We start from the raw sequence: 18,384 nt of genomic DNA, 5'->3' as shown, positions 1-18,384 counted from the left end.
CTATATTCAGTGATTAGCTCTAGTATTTTTTTTGTTAGTATCTTTAGTACTTTCTCTATATAGTATCATATCATCTGCAAACTGCTACATGTAAAAGAATGAAATTAGAACACTTCCTAACACCATATACAAAAGTAAACTCAAAATGGATTAAAAATCTAAATGTAAGGCCAGAGACTATAAAATTCTTGGAGGAAAACATAGGCACATCATTCTTTGACATAAATCATAGCAAGATCCTCTATGACCCACCTCCTAGAGTAATGGAAATAAAAACAAAAATAAATAAATGGGACCTAATTGAATTTAAAAGCTTTTGAACAGCAAAGGAAACCAAAAATAAGATGAAAAGACAACACTCAGAATAGGGAAAAATTAATTGTAAGTGAAGCAACTGACAAAGGATTAATCTCCAAAATATATAAACAGCACATGGACCTCAATATTAGAAAAACAAACAACCCAATCAAAAAATGGACAGAAGACCTAAATAGATATTTCTCCCAACGCGTACTGGAGTGGGTTGCCATTTCCTTCAGTGCAGGAAAGTGAAAAGTGAAAGTGAAGTTGCTCAGTCGTGTCTGACTCTCCACAACCCCATGGACTGTAGCCTACCAGGCTCCTCCATCCATGGGATTTGCCAGGCAAGAGTACTGGAGTGGGTTGACATTGCCTTCTCTGAAAGAAGACATACAGATGGCTAATAAACATATGAAGAAATATTCAACATTGTCCATTATTCAGTTCAATTCAGTTCAGTCGCTCAGTCGTGTCCGACTCTTTGCGACCCCATGAATTGCAGCACGCCAGGCCTCCCTGTCCATCACCAACTCCCGGAGTTCACTGAGACTCACGTCCATCGAGTCAGTGATGCCATCCAGCCATCTCATCCTCTGTCGTTCCCTTCTCCTCCTGCCCCCAATCCCTCCCAGCATCAGAGTCTTTTCCAATGAGTCAACTCTTCGCATGTGGTGGCCAAAGTACTGGAGTTTCAGCTTTAGTATCATTCCTTCCAAAGAAATCCCAGGGCTGATCTCCTTCAGAATGGACTGGCTGGATCTCCTTGCAGTCCAGGGGACTCGCAAGAGTCTTCTCCAACACCACACTTCAAAAGCATCAATTCTTCAGTGCTCAGCCTTCTTCATACTCCAACTCTCACATCCATACATTACCACAGGAAAAACCATAGCCTTGACTAGACGGACCTTTGTTGTCAAAGTAATGTCTCTGCTTTTCAATATGCTGTCTAGATTGGTCATAACTTTCCTTCCAAGGAGTAAGCGTCTTTTAATTTCATGGCTGCAGTCACCATCTGTAGTGATTTTGGAGCCCCAAAAAATAAAGTCTGACACTGTTTCCACTGTTTCCCCATCTATTTCCCATGAAGTGATGGGACCAGATGCCATGATCTTCGTTTTCTGAATGTTGAGCTTTAAGCCAACTTTTTCCCTCTCCACTTTCACTTTCATCAAGAGGCTTTTTAGTTCCTCTTCGCTTTCTGCCATAAGGGTGGTGTCATTTGCGTATCTGAGGTTATTGATATTTCTCCTGGCAATCTTGATTCCAGCTTGTGCTTCTTCCAGTCCGGCGTTTCTCATGATGTACTCTGCATATGCAAATCAAAACTAGAATGATGTATCACCCCACACTGATTAGAATGGCCATCATCAGAAAATCTACAAACAATAAATGCTGGAAAGGATATGGAGAAAAGGAAACCTTGTTGCACTGTGATGGTAATGTAAATTGAAACAGCCACTATGGAGAACAGTATGGAAATTTCTTTAAAAAGTAGGACTAAAATTTGCATATGACCCAGCAATCTCACTACTGGGCATATACTCTGAGGATCCATAATTGAAAAAGACACATGTACCCCATTGTTCATTTCAGCACTCTTTACAATAGCTAGGACATGGAAGCAACCTAGATTTCCATTGACAGATGAGGGGATGAAGGAGTTATAGTACATATATACAATAGAATATTTCTCAGCAACAAAAAGAATGAATTCAAGTCAGTTCTAGTGAGGTGGATGAACCTAGAGCCTTTTCTAGAGTGAAATGTCAGAAAATGAAAAAAACAAATATTGTATATTAACAAATACATATGGAATACAGAAAAATGGTACTGATGAACTATTTGTAGGGCAGTAATAGAGACGCAGACATAGAGAACAGACTTGTGGACACAGCGGCAGAAGGAGAGGGTGGGATGAATAGAAAGGTAGCATAGAAACATACATTACCATTTGTAAAACACATAGCCAGTGGGAATTTGCTGTATGATGCAGGAAGCTCAATGGGTGCCATGTGACAATCTAGAGAAGTGGGATGGTGTGGGACATGGGAGGGAGGTTCTGGAGGGAGGGAGACATATGTATACCTATGGCTGATTCATGTTGATACATGGCAGAAATCAACACATCATTGTAAAGCAATCATTCTCCAATTAAAAATAAACTTAAAACCAAACAAAATTGTGTCAGACTGTGAAAAGATACACTTTAGAAGGGGGAATATTTAATTTAGTTTACTCTAAAATTTACTAAGATTCAGTGAGACTATCAGTGTTATCAATGTTCTGTTAATCAGAAAGGAAAGAAGCTGCTAAGAATTCATCATATACCAGCATTTCTGTTTTACAGTCTTTGTTATTTACACTAAGACATGTATTAGAATTTAGTCAGTTTATGACAAAAAGTAAATGTGTTTAAAAGTGTTAACAGCAGGCCTAGAGCACATTTAATTTAAATAGGGAGCAGATCAAGCAAATGAAGTATAAAAATAGCTTCACATTTATACAATCAAGTGAGTAGTCAACCCCAAAATTGTCTGTCACATAAGATTTCTATTTTTATTGAAGGAAAAATAGAAATTTAGCATTAGCAAATGAATTAAACATCCCTATTTAAAATGATTGGCTCAGGAAGTTCCCCTGGACGGAAAATGGCAACACACTTCAGTATTCTTGCCTGGAAAATTCCTTGGAGAGAGGAGCTTGATGGGCTGTAGTCCTTGGGGTCACAAAGAGTCAGACATGACTGAGCATACACACAATCATAAGATTAATGCTAAATATGAATTATTTTATATGATCCTTGATATAATATGTGACCCTAGCAAGGGGTATTTTCCCTCGTCCCATGAACACCCTTATGTTAAAGAAAATTTCCTAAACTTTACTAACTCTAATGGAATGATGGTATTGATGCTTTTAATATATTCAAATTTAAGTTTTGGTTATGCTTATAAGAAATGAAAAAAGGAGTAAATGGTAATGGAATATATATGATCTTGACTCTAGTATTTTTTGTGTGTGTGTTGAAATCTTCTGGAGACTTGATGAGCCACACTTTAAATTCCCATAAACCAAGAGCTGATTGATGCACAGTTTAACATAAGCACCATTTTATGAGAGTTGCCATAGTGACCAGTTTCCAGTTATCAACTTGAACAGTTTCATATATGATTAATGTTAACCACCGATTTTTCATGTATAGCTTTTTCCCGGGTGCTGAATTGGTAGCTGCTGCCTTTGATCTGGTTGGGAATACAATCCAATGCAATAGTTAGACAAGTGATCAGTTTGCCAACACTGAAAGAAGATGGATTTAGGTTGCTGTGAGATCAGAGTTTGTTTCTCCTCATCAACACTGAAAGGTCAGGTAGAGTTTAACTACTGTTGGCATCCTTGAAATGTTGTAATAAACGTGAGACCTTATAGATTATTATTAATCCATGATGCAGTTAAAAGTCCTATTGTTCTGAAAGAAAGATTCTTATTTAATTTAATAAGCATATTGAAAAAAAGCACTTTACAGTCAGGTAAACAACACCTTCAAAGCTAATGTCATCCTTGGCTTTCTTGGCTTCTAACATAGTTGAAAAAAAAAAAAGACACATTTAGGACTATACAAGGGGATTTTAAATATCAGTGATGGCTCTGAAAAGTGAATCCCAGGTCATGGCTGACAACTCCCACTTTGGGAATCCAACTGTAGCAATCTTTACAAGTTGCTGCTAATACCACACTTAACTGCCACTATAACTTCAGCAATTTTCTCAGTTTGTCCCAAAATGTTATGAGTGTTTCTTTAAAGAGTAGTAAGCCAAACTTTCATTGAAGAGGATGATATGATCTTGTGACTCCTTGCTAAATCATGTGCTAACTATATGGTTTATATTAAATATATTGAAGGCTCATGAAATCACTAATTAATTCATTAACAAGATTTTTTCTTTGAAATAAAATTACCTTTCTAAATTCTTAGTCCTTGATTCATATACAAATAGCTGATCATACAAAATGAAAACAGCTTCAAGTGAAATTTAATAATCTTAATGAGCAAAGTATCAGTTATGTTACTACAACTTGGAATGGATATCTTACAGACTGTTGACACCAGAAGACCTATGGAATTTCTTTCTTAGGGACCTGTCAACTCTACAGAGTTTGTAATCCACTTTAACTGCAGAAAAATGAAATACTCTTGATACATATTTCAATTTGGTTTATTCTTTAATCTCAGGAAGCTTCGTTACTATTTCATTTCTCCTGAAGAAGTTTACAGAATGAATGGTAAAATACATAACAGGATAAATTGTGTTACAGAATGAACTGAACCCAGAGAAAATCATGGTTCTTTGGTATAATTTCCCTCCAAACCACCTATAAATGTTGATTTTAGAAAAATGATGCTCTCAAAGATTTAGCTGAGCTGTTTAATAGGAGCTTTGCTCTTTGGGGGATTGTTGGCCAAGGTCCATAAACTTTTGTTAATAGTGTTCTTGGGTGACATAGCCACTGAGTCATTTGGGTGGAAACTTTAAAAAAGGCCTGTTTTATTTTACAGAGTACAAATAACCTTGTAATTAAACTGAAAACAAATAATTGCCAACAAGCAATTATCGTTCAGTTAAAGAGTAATTACATGGTTATTTGTGCCCTTTGAAATAAATCATTACAGAAATTAGTAATCCAATTAATATTTTAGCAGAAACAAGGTGCTGGACCTTTCAACCTATTTGTCATCTGAATAACAATTTTCTGGTTAAACCACCACATGTTTATTTTTTCTTGATTTATATGTAAACATCTGCCTGATGCTAATAAAGCTCTTAAAGATAAGTATGGCAAGATCATCTATCAAGAATAATCTTTTCCAACTTTCTACAGTGTCCTCCATAGTCTTTTCTCATGTTGTAAGGCTTGTGTTCTTTGAAAAGTAGTGCAGGAACTTTAGTGCTAGGGATATTTTACTACTGAGGATTATTTGTTCTAAAAGTTAGAATAAATCTATCTTTTAGAATGCTATTGATTATAAAGCGTCTTCACAATCTTGATTCTAATTAATTTACTCTGGGGGCACAAGTCTTCTTTCCACTAATATAAACAAAGGAATCTGGATATGATTTTGTTCACTGATAAGTTTAATCAAGTTTGGAAGTATTCATCACACAATCATACTCACTAAAGAATTAATCATAAATTTTAAGTAGCAGGTCAAATACACATCTCTATCACTGTACCTTAAGCTCTTCAAAAGCAGAAGAAACTATATTCTAGTTTCTCACAATATATCACTGAACAAATAGACCAAAAACCATTGCCATTGTCAAGCTTACATTTTAACCTCTGTAACCCTGATAGCTAGTTTCGATGCCGGACACAAACTGAATGGGCACTTAGTGGATGTTTGTTTATTGGATGTTTGAATAAGCGATGAGGTCATTGCTACATCAAATCATGAGACTGACCAAGAAATTTGGAAAAGAACTGTTTAAATCTCATAGATTCCAAAATATACTGTCAACAACTGGCTCCGAGACATAGAGAGAGCATCAGAAAGAAAGCATAAAGCTCAGTGATTGTAAGCATAAAGACAGCACTGAAACTTTTATGCTGGGTGAGTACAAAGAGTTATCAGGTGGGCTTTAATAAAGTTAGTAGGCTTGAATTCTGATAAATAGAAAGACATAGAGAAGCACTTAGAAAGTATAGACTTCTCTGTAGTTAATTGCTTAACTAGGCAAACAATTTTGAAATTTTCCTTCCAACACAGTAAAACGTGGTGTGAGACTCTATAGCCAGATCTGATGTTGTCTCCCCTGTGACTATTAACATAAGACTGAAACGTTATAAAGGATTTCCCTGAAAGACAGTAAATATTATAACAGAAGAAAATGACTGACTATATAGGAGTAGAGTGTCCTTAAAATGATGAACCTATTTGTAAAAGCAGATATAAAGACACAGATGTAGAGAATAAATGCATGGATACCAATGGAGGAAAGGCGGGGTGGGATGAGTTGGGAGAGTGGGATTGACATATATATGCTACTATGTATAAAACAGATAACTAATGAGAACCTACTTAATAGCACAGGAAACTTTATTCAATGCTCTGTGGTGATCTAAATGGGAAGGAAATCCAAAAAAGAGGGTGTATGTAGAGATGTGTATATGTAGAGATGATTCACTTTGCTGTTCAGTTGAAACTAAAGAAACTATATTCCAATTTAAAAAAAAAAAAGAAGAAAGTACAGACTTGAAGATTACTCAACAAAATAACATGCCTTCTTCTAATGACTGGATATAACCTGACTAATATTGTTTAGTGATCTTGAAATCCTTTAGGACATTTAAAGTAAATAGGATATCTTTCTTATCAGTATTAGGAAGAGTTAGGAAGCCATAAACAGGGCAAGGACAAACAGAATAACAACACTGAATTAAATAAAATAAATCATGACCCAAACTTGAGTAGAAAGAAGAAGAGATTCAGTTTACAAAATTGAAACATTAAATGAGAAAAATGAATATTTCATACTAGATTGATATACAATATTGATGTATAATAAAAAGAAATAGCATCAGCATGGTAAGTGAAAAATGAACTGAGTAATAGTGCCTCTGTGTAAGGTCAAGGTTGTTAAAAGTTGTCTTCATTTAAAAGCAGTTTGTCTTACATTGATGGAGCACTTTATTACTGCAAAGTTGATAGAGTGAGATTTAACTTAAATTTCTTTGTGAACAAAAGTCATTTTTTGGAAATGTTCTCTATCAGAACCTTATAAATTTTTGTGGCTTGGGTTATTTAATGTAGTATTTTACAGTATTTTATGAAAATCCCTATTATTCAGATTTATAAACTACATTTCTACCAAGAAACAGCAGCAATATTTTAGGCAGCATTAAAAATGTTGAAAATATTTGAAATATATTTCATGACTTGAGAATAACTTAGTCCTAATGTTCAATGACTTATAAGTCTCCTTATTGTAGTGACAGCTTTCAAATAATGTATTGCGTACACTGACTGTGTTAGAGTACAAGATGGAAGCCTGATACTGACTTTCTATTTCAATATTTTATGGATTAGCATTTATAACTGCAATTCCTGAACTACTCACACCGGGGTAAAGAATGCAAATATAATAGGTTAGTGTTTTAAGTTTAACGTCAACTCCCTTAAAAATACCAAGCAATCTGTGAAAAAATACACCGATTACAAAGGTGGTAGGTTTCCATACTAAAGTCATTCCAAGTGAGTACACTGCCAGTTATACAGCTTGGTTTAAATACTAGGTAGGAAAAAAACCTACTGAGGATAGGGGATCTTTATTCCTTGTGGGCTGTGGAAGCTGTGGAAATGTTAATAAACATCAGGTCTTATTCTACATTTCAGCTTTCTACCCCTCACCTCTGGCATGCTGAGCAGAGAGTTAATCACTTCACATTCTGTACCATCTTAATTCTGTGAGTCCGTATCTCAGTTGCATGTATTAATACCAGGGATGAAGTGTAGCTTTAAGAGCAGAAGGTAACTTTGGGTTTCTCACAACAGGTAAGCTGCAATGCAAAGTGCTGGTGTCTAAATAGATCTAAGCTAGAAATTAATCTCTTATGGTTTTAAAGCTTGCCTTAACTATATTGTAAAGAATCTGCCTGCCAGTGCAGGAGACACAAGAAATGCGGGTTTGATCCCTGGGTTGAGAAGGTTCCCTGGCATTGGAAATGGCAACCCACTCCAATATTCTTGCCTGGGAAATCCCATGGACAGAGAAGCCTGGAGGGCTACAGTCCATGAGGTTGCAGAGAGTCTTGACAGAACTGAGCACACATACAACCATAAGTATGTTGGGAAGCTTAGTAGAAAGAAAAGTATTGATCTTTTAGTAATAAATGAAAATAGTCTTTAATATAAAATTCTATCATTTTTGACAATTAAACAAGGTTTAGGTGAATGTAGCAAGTGATGGCATTTCCAAAGAGTGTATTTTAACCTGATCTTTGTCTTTTTCTCCAACAGTTCAAGGCCTGGCAGGCCTCCTAAGCGTTCTTTGGGAGTGTTGCAAGACAGTGCTCGCCTTCTGCCCCATTCAATCCCAGGACTTTTATCACCAGGACTTATCACCCCAACAGGTAATAAAATCCATCCAATGATCAGCCTTGTCTCTTCATATTGCCCAACATTTGAAATAAACTAATATTGAACTAACTGCCTTGTCCTTCAGAGTTTTTCAAGCTCTACTAGAGGTTACATTATTGGATTTTTGAATATTCATGAAAACAGTTTTGTTACTCCAATGATGCAAATCAAATGGACATGACTTAAAAATTAATTGTCACTTCCTTGTAGGAAATATCTTTCATGGCCTTATTGTGTGTATGTATGTGTGTTTTTGTATGTTGAGGGCAGAGATTGGGGGAGGGTGTCACTGGCCAAACTAGTATTTTCTCAAAACCTCTGACGGGATGTACTGTACCTGCTTATTGATATGTCTCAATAATATTCTTTTTGTTTTTAAAAGTTCTGGACATCTTTTCTATGTTAATATTCTAGGATAAAATGTAAAAATAATATGTATCATCCCTGGTAACACATTACAATTAGACAAGAAAGTGGAAATAGTCATTGTCTTAAATGATTCACTGTTTTTCATCAAACACTGTGGTAAACACTACTTCCCTAAAAATACCAGTCTTACAAATTAGCACTGACCATTTTTTGTTTTCTAAAAAAAGAAAAGCACACAAAACACTTAAACTTGCTTGCTATTTCTGTAACTGAAGCTTTGAAAATCATTAAAGCTACTATATGAAAGAAAATGTATTTAATGATAATATTATCTTTATACCTTCAATGATACAAAAAATTAAACAAACAAACAAACAAACACCTACTGTGTTTTGGGTATTAGGTCCTAGGTGATGCAAAATTATATGAATAGCAGTCCTTGTCACATAAGTTCATGTAAACTAATAATTTCATTGAAGTATGATAGAGACTACAATACAAGTATATATAAGGTGCTATAATATCACAGAATGGTAGCAACTAAAACAATTTGTTAAGTTGGGTAATGCTCACAGAGATTTGAGCTATGCCTTATAGGCTGAATGTTTAGCAGATGGATAATAGGAGGGAAAACATCTTCTGAATGTAGAATGTAGATGTACAATGATGAGAAAAAGCCTAGTATCCTAGGGGCAATAGCAATTAAGTGGCAGAGACCAAAGGAGAGATTTAAAATGAGAGACTTACAGACAATACAGTTAAAGTGGGGGGAAAAAAAGTTTGTGAACCTATCATGTTCAGCAGTTTAGGATTGTCCCTGGCAGTAGTTTTCCAAAGTGTCTTTCAAGCACTTTCCTTACTGGCTTACACAGAATTGCAGAAGTACTTCTAGGTTTCCCACTTCTGTCTCAGAATTTTACATGTTCTATTTCATGTAGGATTTTGTTCAGATTAAAAAAAAAAAAAAAAAAAAAACCAGCTCTTATAGGTTAAAGGACCACTGATAAGTAAATGAGTAAATGCTCTAAAAACAATTGCTGTTGAAGGAAAGTAGCAATGAAGGGAGAAATACCGAGGACCTGAACTAAGGAAAATTCAATAGAGTAAAAAAGAGATTCAGAGTTGCTTCATAATTAGAATTAATCACGGTTGATACTTGATCAAAATAGAGAGTGAGACGATGAAGTCTAGGATGATTCATGTTATCAGTTGGATGATAATGTCATTAGCTAAAATAGAAAATTTAGGAAGAGTCTTTGGGGATTAGATGATAATTTTTTAGACTTTAAATATTTATAAACAAATTCTGATACAAGAAGAAAGCAGCCCTTCACATATAAATGAATATAGAAGGGATAACATATTATCCCCTGAAATATATTGTCATGGATGCTCAATAAATGATAATCTATTTCTTGATTTAAAACACATTCAGTTCAGTTTACTTCAGTCACTCAGTCATGTCTGACTCTTTGTGACTCCGTGGACTGAAGCATGCCAGGCTTCCCTGTCCATCACCAACTCCCAGAATTTACTCAAACTCATGTCCATTGAGTCGGTGATGCCATCCAACCATCTCATCCTCTGTTGTCCCCTTCTCCTCCTACCTTGAATCTTGCCCAGCATCAGGGTCTTTTCCAATGAGTCAGTTCTTTGCATCAGGTGGCTAAAGTATTGGAGTTTCAGCTTCAGCATCATTCCTTCCAATGAATATTCAGGACTGATTTCCTTTAGGATTGATTGGTTTGATCTCCTTGCGGTCCAAGGGACTCTCAAGAGTCTTCCAACACCACAATTTAAAAGCATCAATTCTTCAGTGCTCAGCTTTCTTTATAGTCCAACTTTCCCATCCATACGTGACTATTGGAAAAACCATAACTTTGACTAATGGATCTTTGTGCTAAGTAATATCTCTGCTTTTTAAAACACATTGACAGAGCCTAAAATCATTACCATATAATCAGATCTATGTCCTGATCAAAGATGTGTCCTATGTAGATAAAAGAAGAGAAAGGATTTTATAATTGCCTTGAAGCTAATGTACTCAAGTAAACTTTGGTACCTTATCTGTTGAGGAAAACCTGTAATATATATTAAGTTTCTATTATGCACCAGACATGGGTGTTTTATATGTACTTCATTTAATCTTCACAGTAGGTTTATGAATATTGTCTTCATTTTTCAAGTAAATAATACATGGCTCAGTGTATTTACATTAATTGCTTAAGATTACAAAGCAATTGAGTAACAGAACTGGGTTTCAAACTCAGGTCTTTTAAAGTCCAGGGCCAATACTTTTCCCTCCTCATCATGATGTCTTATAGTACATGTTAAAATCCAGGTTGAGGTATTCATCTGCTCCTAATTTACTTGGCACGTATGCTTCAGCTCCTCCAAGATAATGGAGGCTCCTTCCTTGGGTTAAAACCTTGGCCTTCCTTCCTACAACTTGAATTTACCACAGTGAGAAACATTGGGGGAAAAAAAAGACTCCTCAATTCAAAACCCTTTGCTTGTACCTAGAAAGAGATGATAGAGATAGATAAGGGATTGAGTAGGAAAAGGCATGAATACTTATGTCTAAATGGCAGACAGAAAATCATTTAATAGGGGGAGGAAAAGGAGTCTGCACAGCTCTGTAGTAATTTATTTTCTTAGAATACATTAATTTATTTTACATGCCTAAGGCTATCCTACTCAACTATAGACATATAAGAATAAAAAAGGCTCTGTGAACCAAGTAGAGATAATTCTGGGATTATACATTATTTTGCATTAGATACACCATTTCACCCCTCCATTAGCAAAGATAATTGAGATAAAATCAATTCTCAATTTAGCTATCAGCAAGTTTCATATTTGATATTATACTTACTATTCATTGCCAGCTTAATTTTCATTAATTTATTTAAATATAATTTAGAAGAATTCAATTGATATTAATATGGTGTGTTATGGGTTGAGAATTATCTTTTTTCTCAAATGATTATTAAAATTATTTCCAATAAAGTTTCAGGTCTTAAGTCTCAACATTTTATGTAAAGAAAGAGATAATATTTTACAACTGTGTATAATTTTACATAAAACTGAATAATTGTTGGTGAGTGTGCTGCTACCTTCTGTTTCAAGGTCATATGTCTGGTGAGCCTACTTTGAATCCTGCTGAATTTGCCTAAGTAAATGAAACTTGTTTTCCATTTGTTTATATTGTTTATTTGCATTTGTAATTTGAAAATGGGGTCTAAGGGTAATAAAATGCAATGATCACAATGTTCCTTTTTAAATATAGTGATTTTTTGTATATTATTTTGCTTTTAAATCCCCACCAACAGTTGCAAGCAAAAACATGCAAGTGAAAAGGTTTAGAAATGGTTAAGTCATCATGCTTAGATTTAAGAAGAGTTCTCTATTCACATAGCTTGACATGTAAATTCTTAACAATGCAGAATAATATTGAATAATGTCAGGTATGCCATGTTGTTTTTATCTGCTTAGCATATAGGTAATTTTTAAAATTTCTATTTTATATGACTTTATTCCTTTTTGATTTGTTTTATTTTCATTTCAAATGTGTTTATTTTCTTCTTGGTCATATTTCCCCTATATAATAGAAACCAATTCATTCAACCCCACTAATTAAAATTTTGAGATAATTCAGGGTCACTATGCTAAAGTCTATGATATCAAATGTATCTTATTTAGCCAGTTAAAAGTATAAATAAAAATGTCTGTGTATATATTGGTATTGAGTTATTAAAATACTTGGCTCTCTGGGTAACTCCAGTGATAAAGGATCCGCATGCCAATGCAGGAGACATAAGAAATGCGGGCTCTATTCCTGGGTCAAGAAGATCCCCTGGAGTAGGAAAATAGCAATGTGCTCCAGTATTCTTGCCTGGAAAATTCCATGGACAGAGGAGCCTGGTGGGCTACAGTCCATGAGGTCACAAGGAGTCGGACACAACTGAATACTGTCTGCATTCCATATTCCATACTAAAATACTTGGGAAATTTAAATGTACTTAGGTATCTAACAATTAGTTCAAATAATTTATTTCTATACAAAATAATCAACTTACTAATTACTGATGATAATACTTTTTTCACTGAGATAGGATCCTTAGGAAGTATTCTTGACAATGTTGTCTGATATTCATTTAGAGACTATCTATGTAACTATAGACCCAGAGATATAGGATCTATTAATATCTATCTATTGATTAATATCTATCTTTAGATAAATATATATATGAATTTATGGTTTTCATTTAACATATAATGTTTCTTGAACATCCATTCTGCACCAAACAATATGAAAAAATATTAGAACACATTAAAATTTATTTTGTGAGTCAGAGTTTTCTCAAATTCCATCCAACCTTTTACTGAGTAATTACAAAATGATGAAATTTAATTGTATTTTGCCTTCATATATTGCACTGCTGATATTCTCATCTCATGTCTCTGTCTCTATTTCTTTTTTTTTTATTTTTTAATTTTTTTAAAATTTTACAATATTGTATTGTTTTTGCCATGTATTGTAGAATCTGTACAATAGAAACAATCTTAATTCCTTGTTAGGTCATTAATATATAATAATCCTATTATCTAGTATTTTTTTAAAAAATGTTTTGTGTTATAGAGGGGAAAACGAAGGACTTTTATCCCCATCTTTCTCAGCAAAACTGCAAAAGTGCTAATATCCCTGAATCATACTCAAAGGATGGATTTGTCATATGTGTCTTTGAACTTTACAAAAGATGACTACTCCCTTTTCCTTGGCTTATGAACTGGTTCAGACAGACAAATGTGGAATTTGGCCTGAGAGAGATGTAAACTGACACCTTACAAGGAAGTAATAAAGTGCTTCAAATAAAATTTCTATAGTGTTCATTTCTTAAAAGGTAGAAGATTCTTCAGCTGTTTTCTTTTTTCTTTGAGTTCTGTTGTGGTAAAATATTTTTAGGAATTTCAGCTGCCATCTATGTTCCTGGGAAACTGAGCCTATGAATATCCAATCCAGTAATAGTAGCTTCAAAAATCAACTCAGGATTGGCAGAGCTATAAGTAGAATCCTGCCAAATCTTCATAGTGATATGTCAATTTTATGACATGATATAATGTCAATTAGCCTGATAGCATGATTGGAATCAGCTTCCCTTTACAAGACATGTTTTGTATAATTACTCAGTTTGATTGCTAAGAAGTGGTCATAAGTAGGACAGAGTGGTCCTAAGCCTTTCTTCTGTGAGTGTAACACAGGAGAAATCTATCTAGAAAGAAACAAACCAACCTTTTTAATGGTTGACTTAAAACATTTTTTTCCTGTGACTATTTTTGACTTTTTCAATGATTAATATTGTAAAGCATTCTTCATGTCACACAAATGGAGATTGCTTTTATGTCAAAAATGGTAGTAACAATTATCTCTATTTCTCATGTGCCCAGGAAGAATCATTGGCCTGAATGGAGCCAGAGCTGAATGACTAATATTTTCTAATAGTTAGTTTAGATTACATACACTTACTGTTTCTCTACTAACCAAAAAGGTTAATTTTATCAGTTTAATAACAGGAACTCCATCCATTATTTTAGCTAAATGTGGGTTTCCAAATATTTTTATTTTAATATCTTTCAATGCTTTTTTCCCTCTGTATAAATATCCTAACCTAAAAAGTGTTCCCACCCACCTTTTTAGACTCCTACCAATTTTTGTACTGCCTTGAAGACTTATAGAGGAAAACCCATTGCTTATTTCCAATGTAGGTGGAGGGGAAAACTTGGAATTTAAGCAAACCTTGCAGGATTATGGTGATGATGATGATGATGATGGTGATAAAAACGTATAGTGCTTTATAAACCACTCTCACATCTTTAAGGTGTGTCAATGTGTATTGTTGTTGTTGGTTAGTCGCTAAGTCCTGTCCAACTCTTTTTGCAACCCCATGGACTGTAGCCTGCTGGGTTCCTCTCTTCATGGAATGCTCCATGCAAGAATACTGGAGTGGGTTGCCATTTCCTTCTCCAGGGGATCTTCCCAACCCAGGGATTGAACCCATGTCTCCTGCATTAGCAGGTGGATTCTTTACCACTGAACCATTGAGGAAGCCTGTCTATGTGTATGTATGTAGCTAAACTTTAAGTTTTAAAAAGAACAATTTTCAAGGTCCATCCATGTTGTCCCAATGGCAGGTTTTTATTCTTTTCTATGGCTGAGTAGTATTCTATTTTATATGTATAACATTTCTTCATTAATCATTCATCTATTGATAGGAACTTAGGTTGCTTCCATATCTTCGCTATTGTAAATAATGCTGCAATGAGCATAGGTGTGTAAATATATATTCAAATTAGTGCTTTTGTTTTGTTTGGATAAATATCCAGGAGTGGAATTACTGGATCTTATGGTGGTTCTATTTTTAATTTTTTGAGGAAATGTCATATTTTTTCCAATTAATTCCCACCAACAGTGCACGGGGGTTTACTTTCTCCACATCTTTGCCAATGCTTGTTATTTGTTGCCTTTTTCGAAATAGCCATCCTGAGAGCTGTGAGCTGATACTTCATTGTGTTTTTTTTTTTTTAAATAAATTTATTTTAATTGGAGGATAATTACTTTACAATATTGTAAAAATATGGAATGTTTCACGAATTTATGTGTCATCCTTTGGCAGGGGCCATGCTAATCTTCTCTGTATTATTCAAATTTTAGTATATGTGCTGCCGAAGCGAGCACTTAATTTTGGTTTTGATTTGATTAGTCATCATTAGTGATGTTGAGCATCTTTTCACATGCCTATTGGCAATGTGTAAGTCTTCTTTTGGAAAAATGTCTACACAGATTTAATTGGATTGTTTGCTCTTTTGATGTGGAATTGTATGCAGTTTTTTTTGTGTGTGTGGATATTAACTCCTTATCAGATATATCCTTTGAAAATATGTTCTCCCACTCAGTAGGTGGCCTTTATGATTTGTTGATAGTTCCCTTCACTGTCCAAAAGATTTTTGCTTTGATGTACTCCCATGTGTTTATTTTTACTTTTATTTCCTTTGCCCAAAAAGACATATCCAGAAAAGTATTATTAAACCCAGGGTCAAGATCTTATTGCCTATGTTTTCTTCTATGAATTTTATGGTTTCAGGTCCTACACTTAAGATGTCAATCCATTATGACTTTACTTTTGTGCATGGTTTGAGATAGTAATCCAGTTTATTTTGCAAGTAACTGTTCAGTTTCAAAACAGTATTTATTGAAGAGGTTGTCTTTTCCCTATTGTATATTCATACTGTCTCTGTTAGATTAATTGATCATAAGTGTGTGAGCTTATATCTGGGCTCACTATTCTGTACATTGATCTATGTGGCTGTATTTGTGCCAGTACCCTACAGTTTAGATTACCCTACAGTATCATAGTATAGTTTGAAATCAGGAGTGTGAATATCTCTAGATTTTTACTTTTTCCTCATATTGTTTTAGCTCTTTGGGGTCATTTGTGCTTCTACACAAATTTTAGAATTTGTGTTCTAATTCAAGTTGTAGAATTATTTTTTCTACTTCTATGAAAATGCCATTGGTATTTTTATAGAGATTGCATTGAATCTGTAGATTGTCTTGGGTAGTATCGTCATTTTAACAATATTAATTCTTCCAGTCCATGAACATGGTATATCTTACCTCGTGTGTGTGTGTGTGTGTGTGTGTGTGTGTGTGTGTGTGTGTGATCTTCAGTTTTATCAGTGTCTTATAGTTTTCAGTAAACAGGTCTTTTCCTTTTTAGATTTATTCCGTAGAATTTTATTCTTTTTGAAGTGATTGTAAATGGGATTGTTTTCTTAATTTCTCTTTCTGAGAGTTCATTTTCAGTGTCTAAAAAGGCAACATAATTATATATATTAATTTTATATCCTGCAAATTTACTAAATCTTTGATGAATTCCAGTGCTATTCTGTTGTCTTTAGGATTTTCTGTGTATAATATCATGCCTTTATGGTCTTTAGGATTTTCTATGTATGTATAGTATCATGCTGTATGCATAGTAATGATGACAATTTTATTTCTTCCTTTTCAATTTGTATTCCTTCTATTTTTTTTTTCTGGTTGCTCTGGCTAGGACTTCCAATACTATGTTGAATAAAAGTGGTGAGAGTTGGCATCCTTGTCTTGTTCCTGATTTTAGAGGAAATATTTTCAGCTTTTCACAGTGGAGTATGATGTTGACACAGTTGACAAGCTGTGAGCTTGTCATATAAGGCTTTTATTATGTCAAATTGTTTCCTCTATACTCACTCTGTATAATTCTTATCATAAATGGATGTTGAATTTTTTAAAAATTATTTTATTGAAATGTAGTGGTTTTACAATGTTTTGTGTGTTTCTACTGTTTATAAAAGTGGTTTCGTTATACATGCATATATATCACACATTCCTTTTCATATTATTTTCCATTATGATTAATCATAGAATATTGAATATAGTTCCTTGCACTATACAATAGGACCTTGTTATTTGGATGTTGAATTGTGTCAAAAGCTTTTTCTTCATCGATTGAGATGATTATATGATTTTTATTTTTCAGTTTGTTAATATAGTGTATGTTATTGAGTGATTTGCAGATATTGACCCATCCTTGTATCCCTGGGATAAATCCCACTTGAGCAGAGTATGTGATCCTCTTGCTGTTTTGTTGAATTTGGTTTGCTAGTATTTTGTTGAAGATATTTGCATCTATGTTCATGAGTGGTATCGGCCTGTAATTTCCTTTTTTGTGTGATATCTTTGTTAGATTTTGGTATCACTGTAATGCTGGTCTCATAGAATGAGATTTTAAGCATTCCTGCCTCAACAATGTTTTGGAATAGTTTGAGAAGGATAAGTGGTAAACCTTCTTTATGTTATGTTTTTTTCTTTATTTTTATTTTTATTTTCATTACTCTAGGAGGTGGATCAAAAAATATCTTGCTGTGATTTATGTCAGAATGTTCTGCCTGTTTTTCCCTCTGAGAGTTTTATAGTACCTGGTCTTATATTTAAGTATTTAATCCATTTTGAGTTTACTTTTGTTTATGGTTTTAGACAATGTTCTAACTTCATTCTTTTACATGTAGCTGTCCTTCATTGCCAGCATCACTTATTAAAGAGACTGTCTGCAAAAGAGACACTGATGTATAGAACAGTCTTGTGGACTCTGTGGGACAGGGAGAGGGTGGGAAGATTTGGGAGAATGGCATTGAAACATGTAAAATATCATGTATGAAATGAGATGCCAGTCCAGGTTCGATGCACGATCCTGGATGCTTGGGGCTAGCGCACTGGGACGACCCAGAGGGATGGTATGGGGAGGGAGGAAGGAGGAGGGTTCAGGATGGGGAACACATGTATACCTGTGGTGGATTCATTTTGATATTTGGCAAAACTAATGCAATTATGTAAAGTTTAAAAATAAAATAAAATTAAAAAAAATAAAGAGACTGTCTTTTCTTCATTGTCTATTCTTGCTTCCTTTGCCATATATTAGGTGACCATAGGTGCCTGTGTTTATCTCTGGACTTTCTATCCTGTTCCATTGATATATATTTCTGTT

At 34.3% G+C, this 18,384-nt stretch overlaps 1 protein-coding gene and 1 non-coding gene across 2 annotated transcripts in view; one reads left to right on the top strand and one right to left on the bottom strand.

Moving 5' to 3' along the window:
• Positions 1-14,652, top strand: part of LOC132344341 (dachshund homolog 2-like) — a 361,118-nt gene extending 346,466 nt beyond the window's left edge. Inside the window, exons 3-4 of the mRNA XM_059883832.1 lie at positions 8,315-8,427; positions 14,570-14,652. Of these exons, the coding sequence (XP_059739815.1) occupies positions 8,315-8,427; positions 14,570-14,652 (196 nt within the window). The remainder of the gene's footprint in view (positions 1-8,314; positions 8,428-14,569) is intronic.
• A 780-nt stretch (positions 14,653-15,432) lies between these two features.
• On the bottom strand, positions 15,433-15,539 carry LOC112445293 (U6 spliceosomal RNA). The gene has a single exon (XR_003033650.1). It is a non-coding gene; the product is annotated as a U6 spliceosomal RNA (small nuclear RNA).
• Positions 15,540-18,384: the final 2,845 nt, after the last annotated feature.

The sequence above is a fragment of the Bos taurus genome, chromosome X, assembly GCF_002263795.3.
Source record: "Bos taurus isolate L1 Dominette 01449 registration number 42190680 breed Hereford chromosome X, ARS-UCD2.0, whole genome shotgun sequence".
Taxonomy (NCBI): domain Eukaryota; kingdom Metazoa; phylum Chordata; class Mammalia; order Artiodactyla; family Bovidae; genus Bos; species Bos taurus.
The sequence above is the reverse complement of the archived record's forward strand: the minus strand, read 5'-3'. Positions and strand labels throughout refer to the sequence as shown.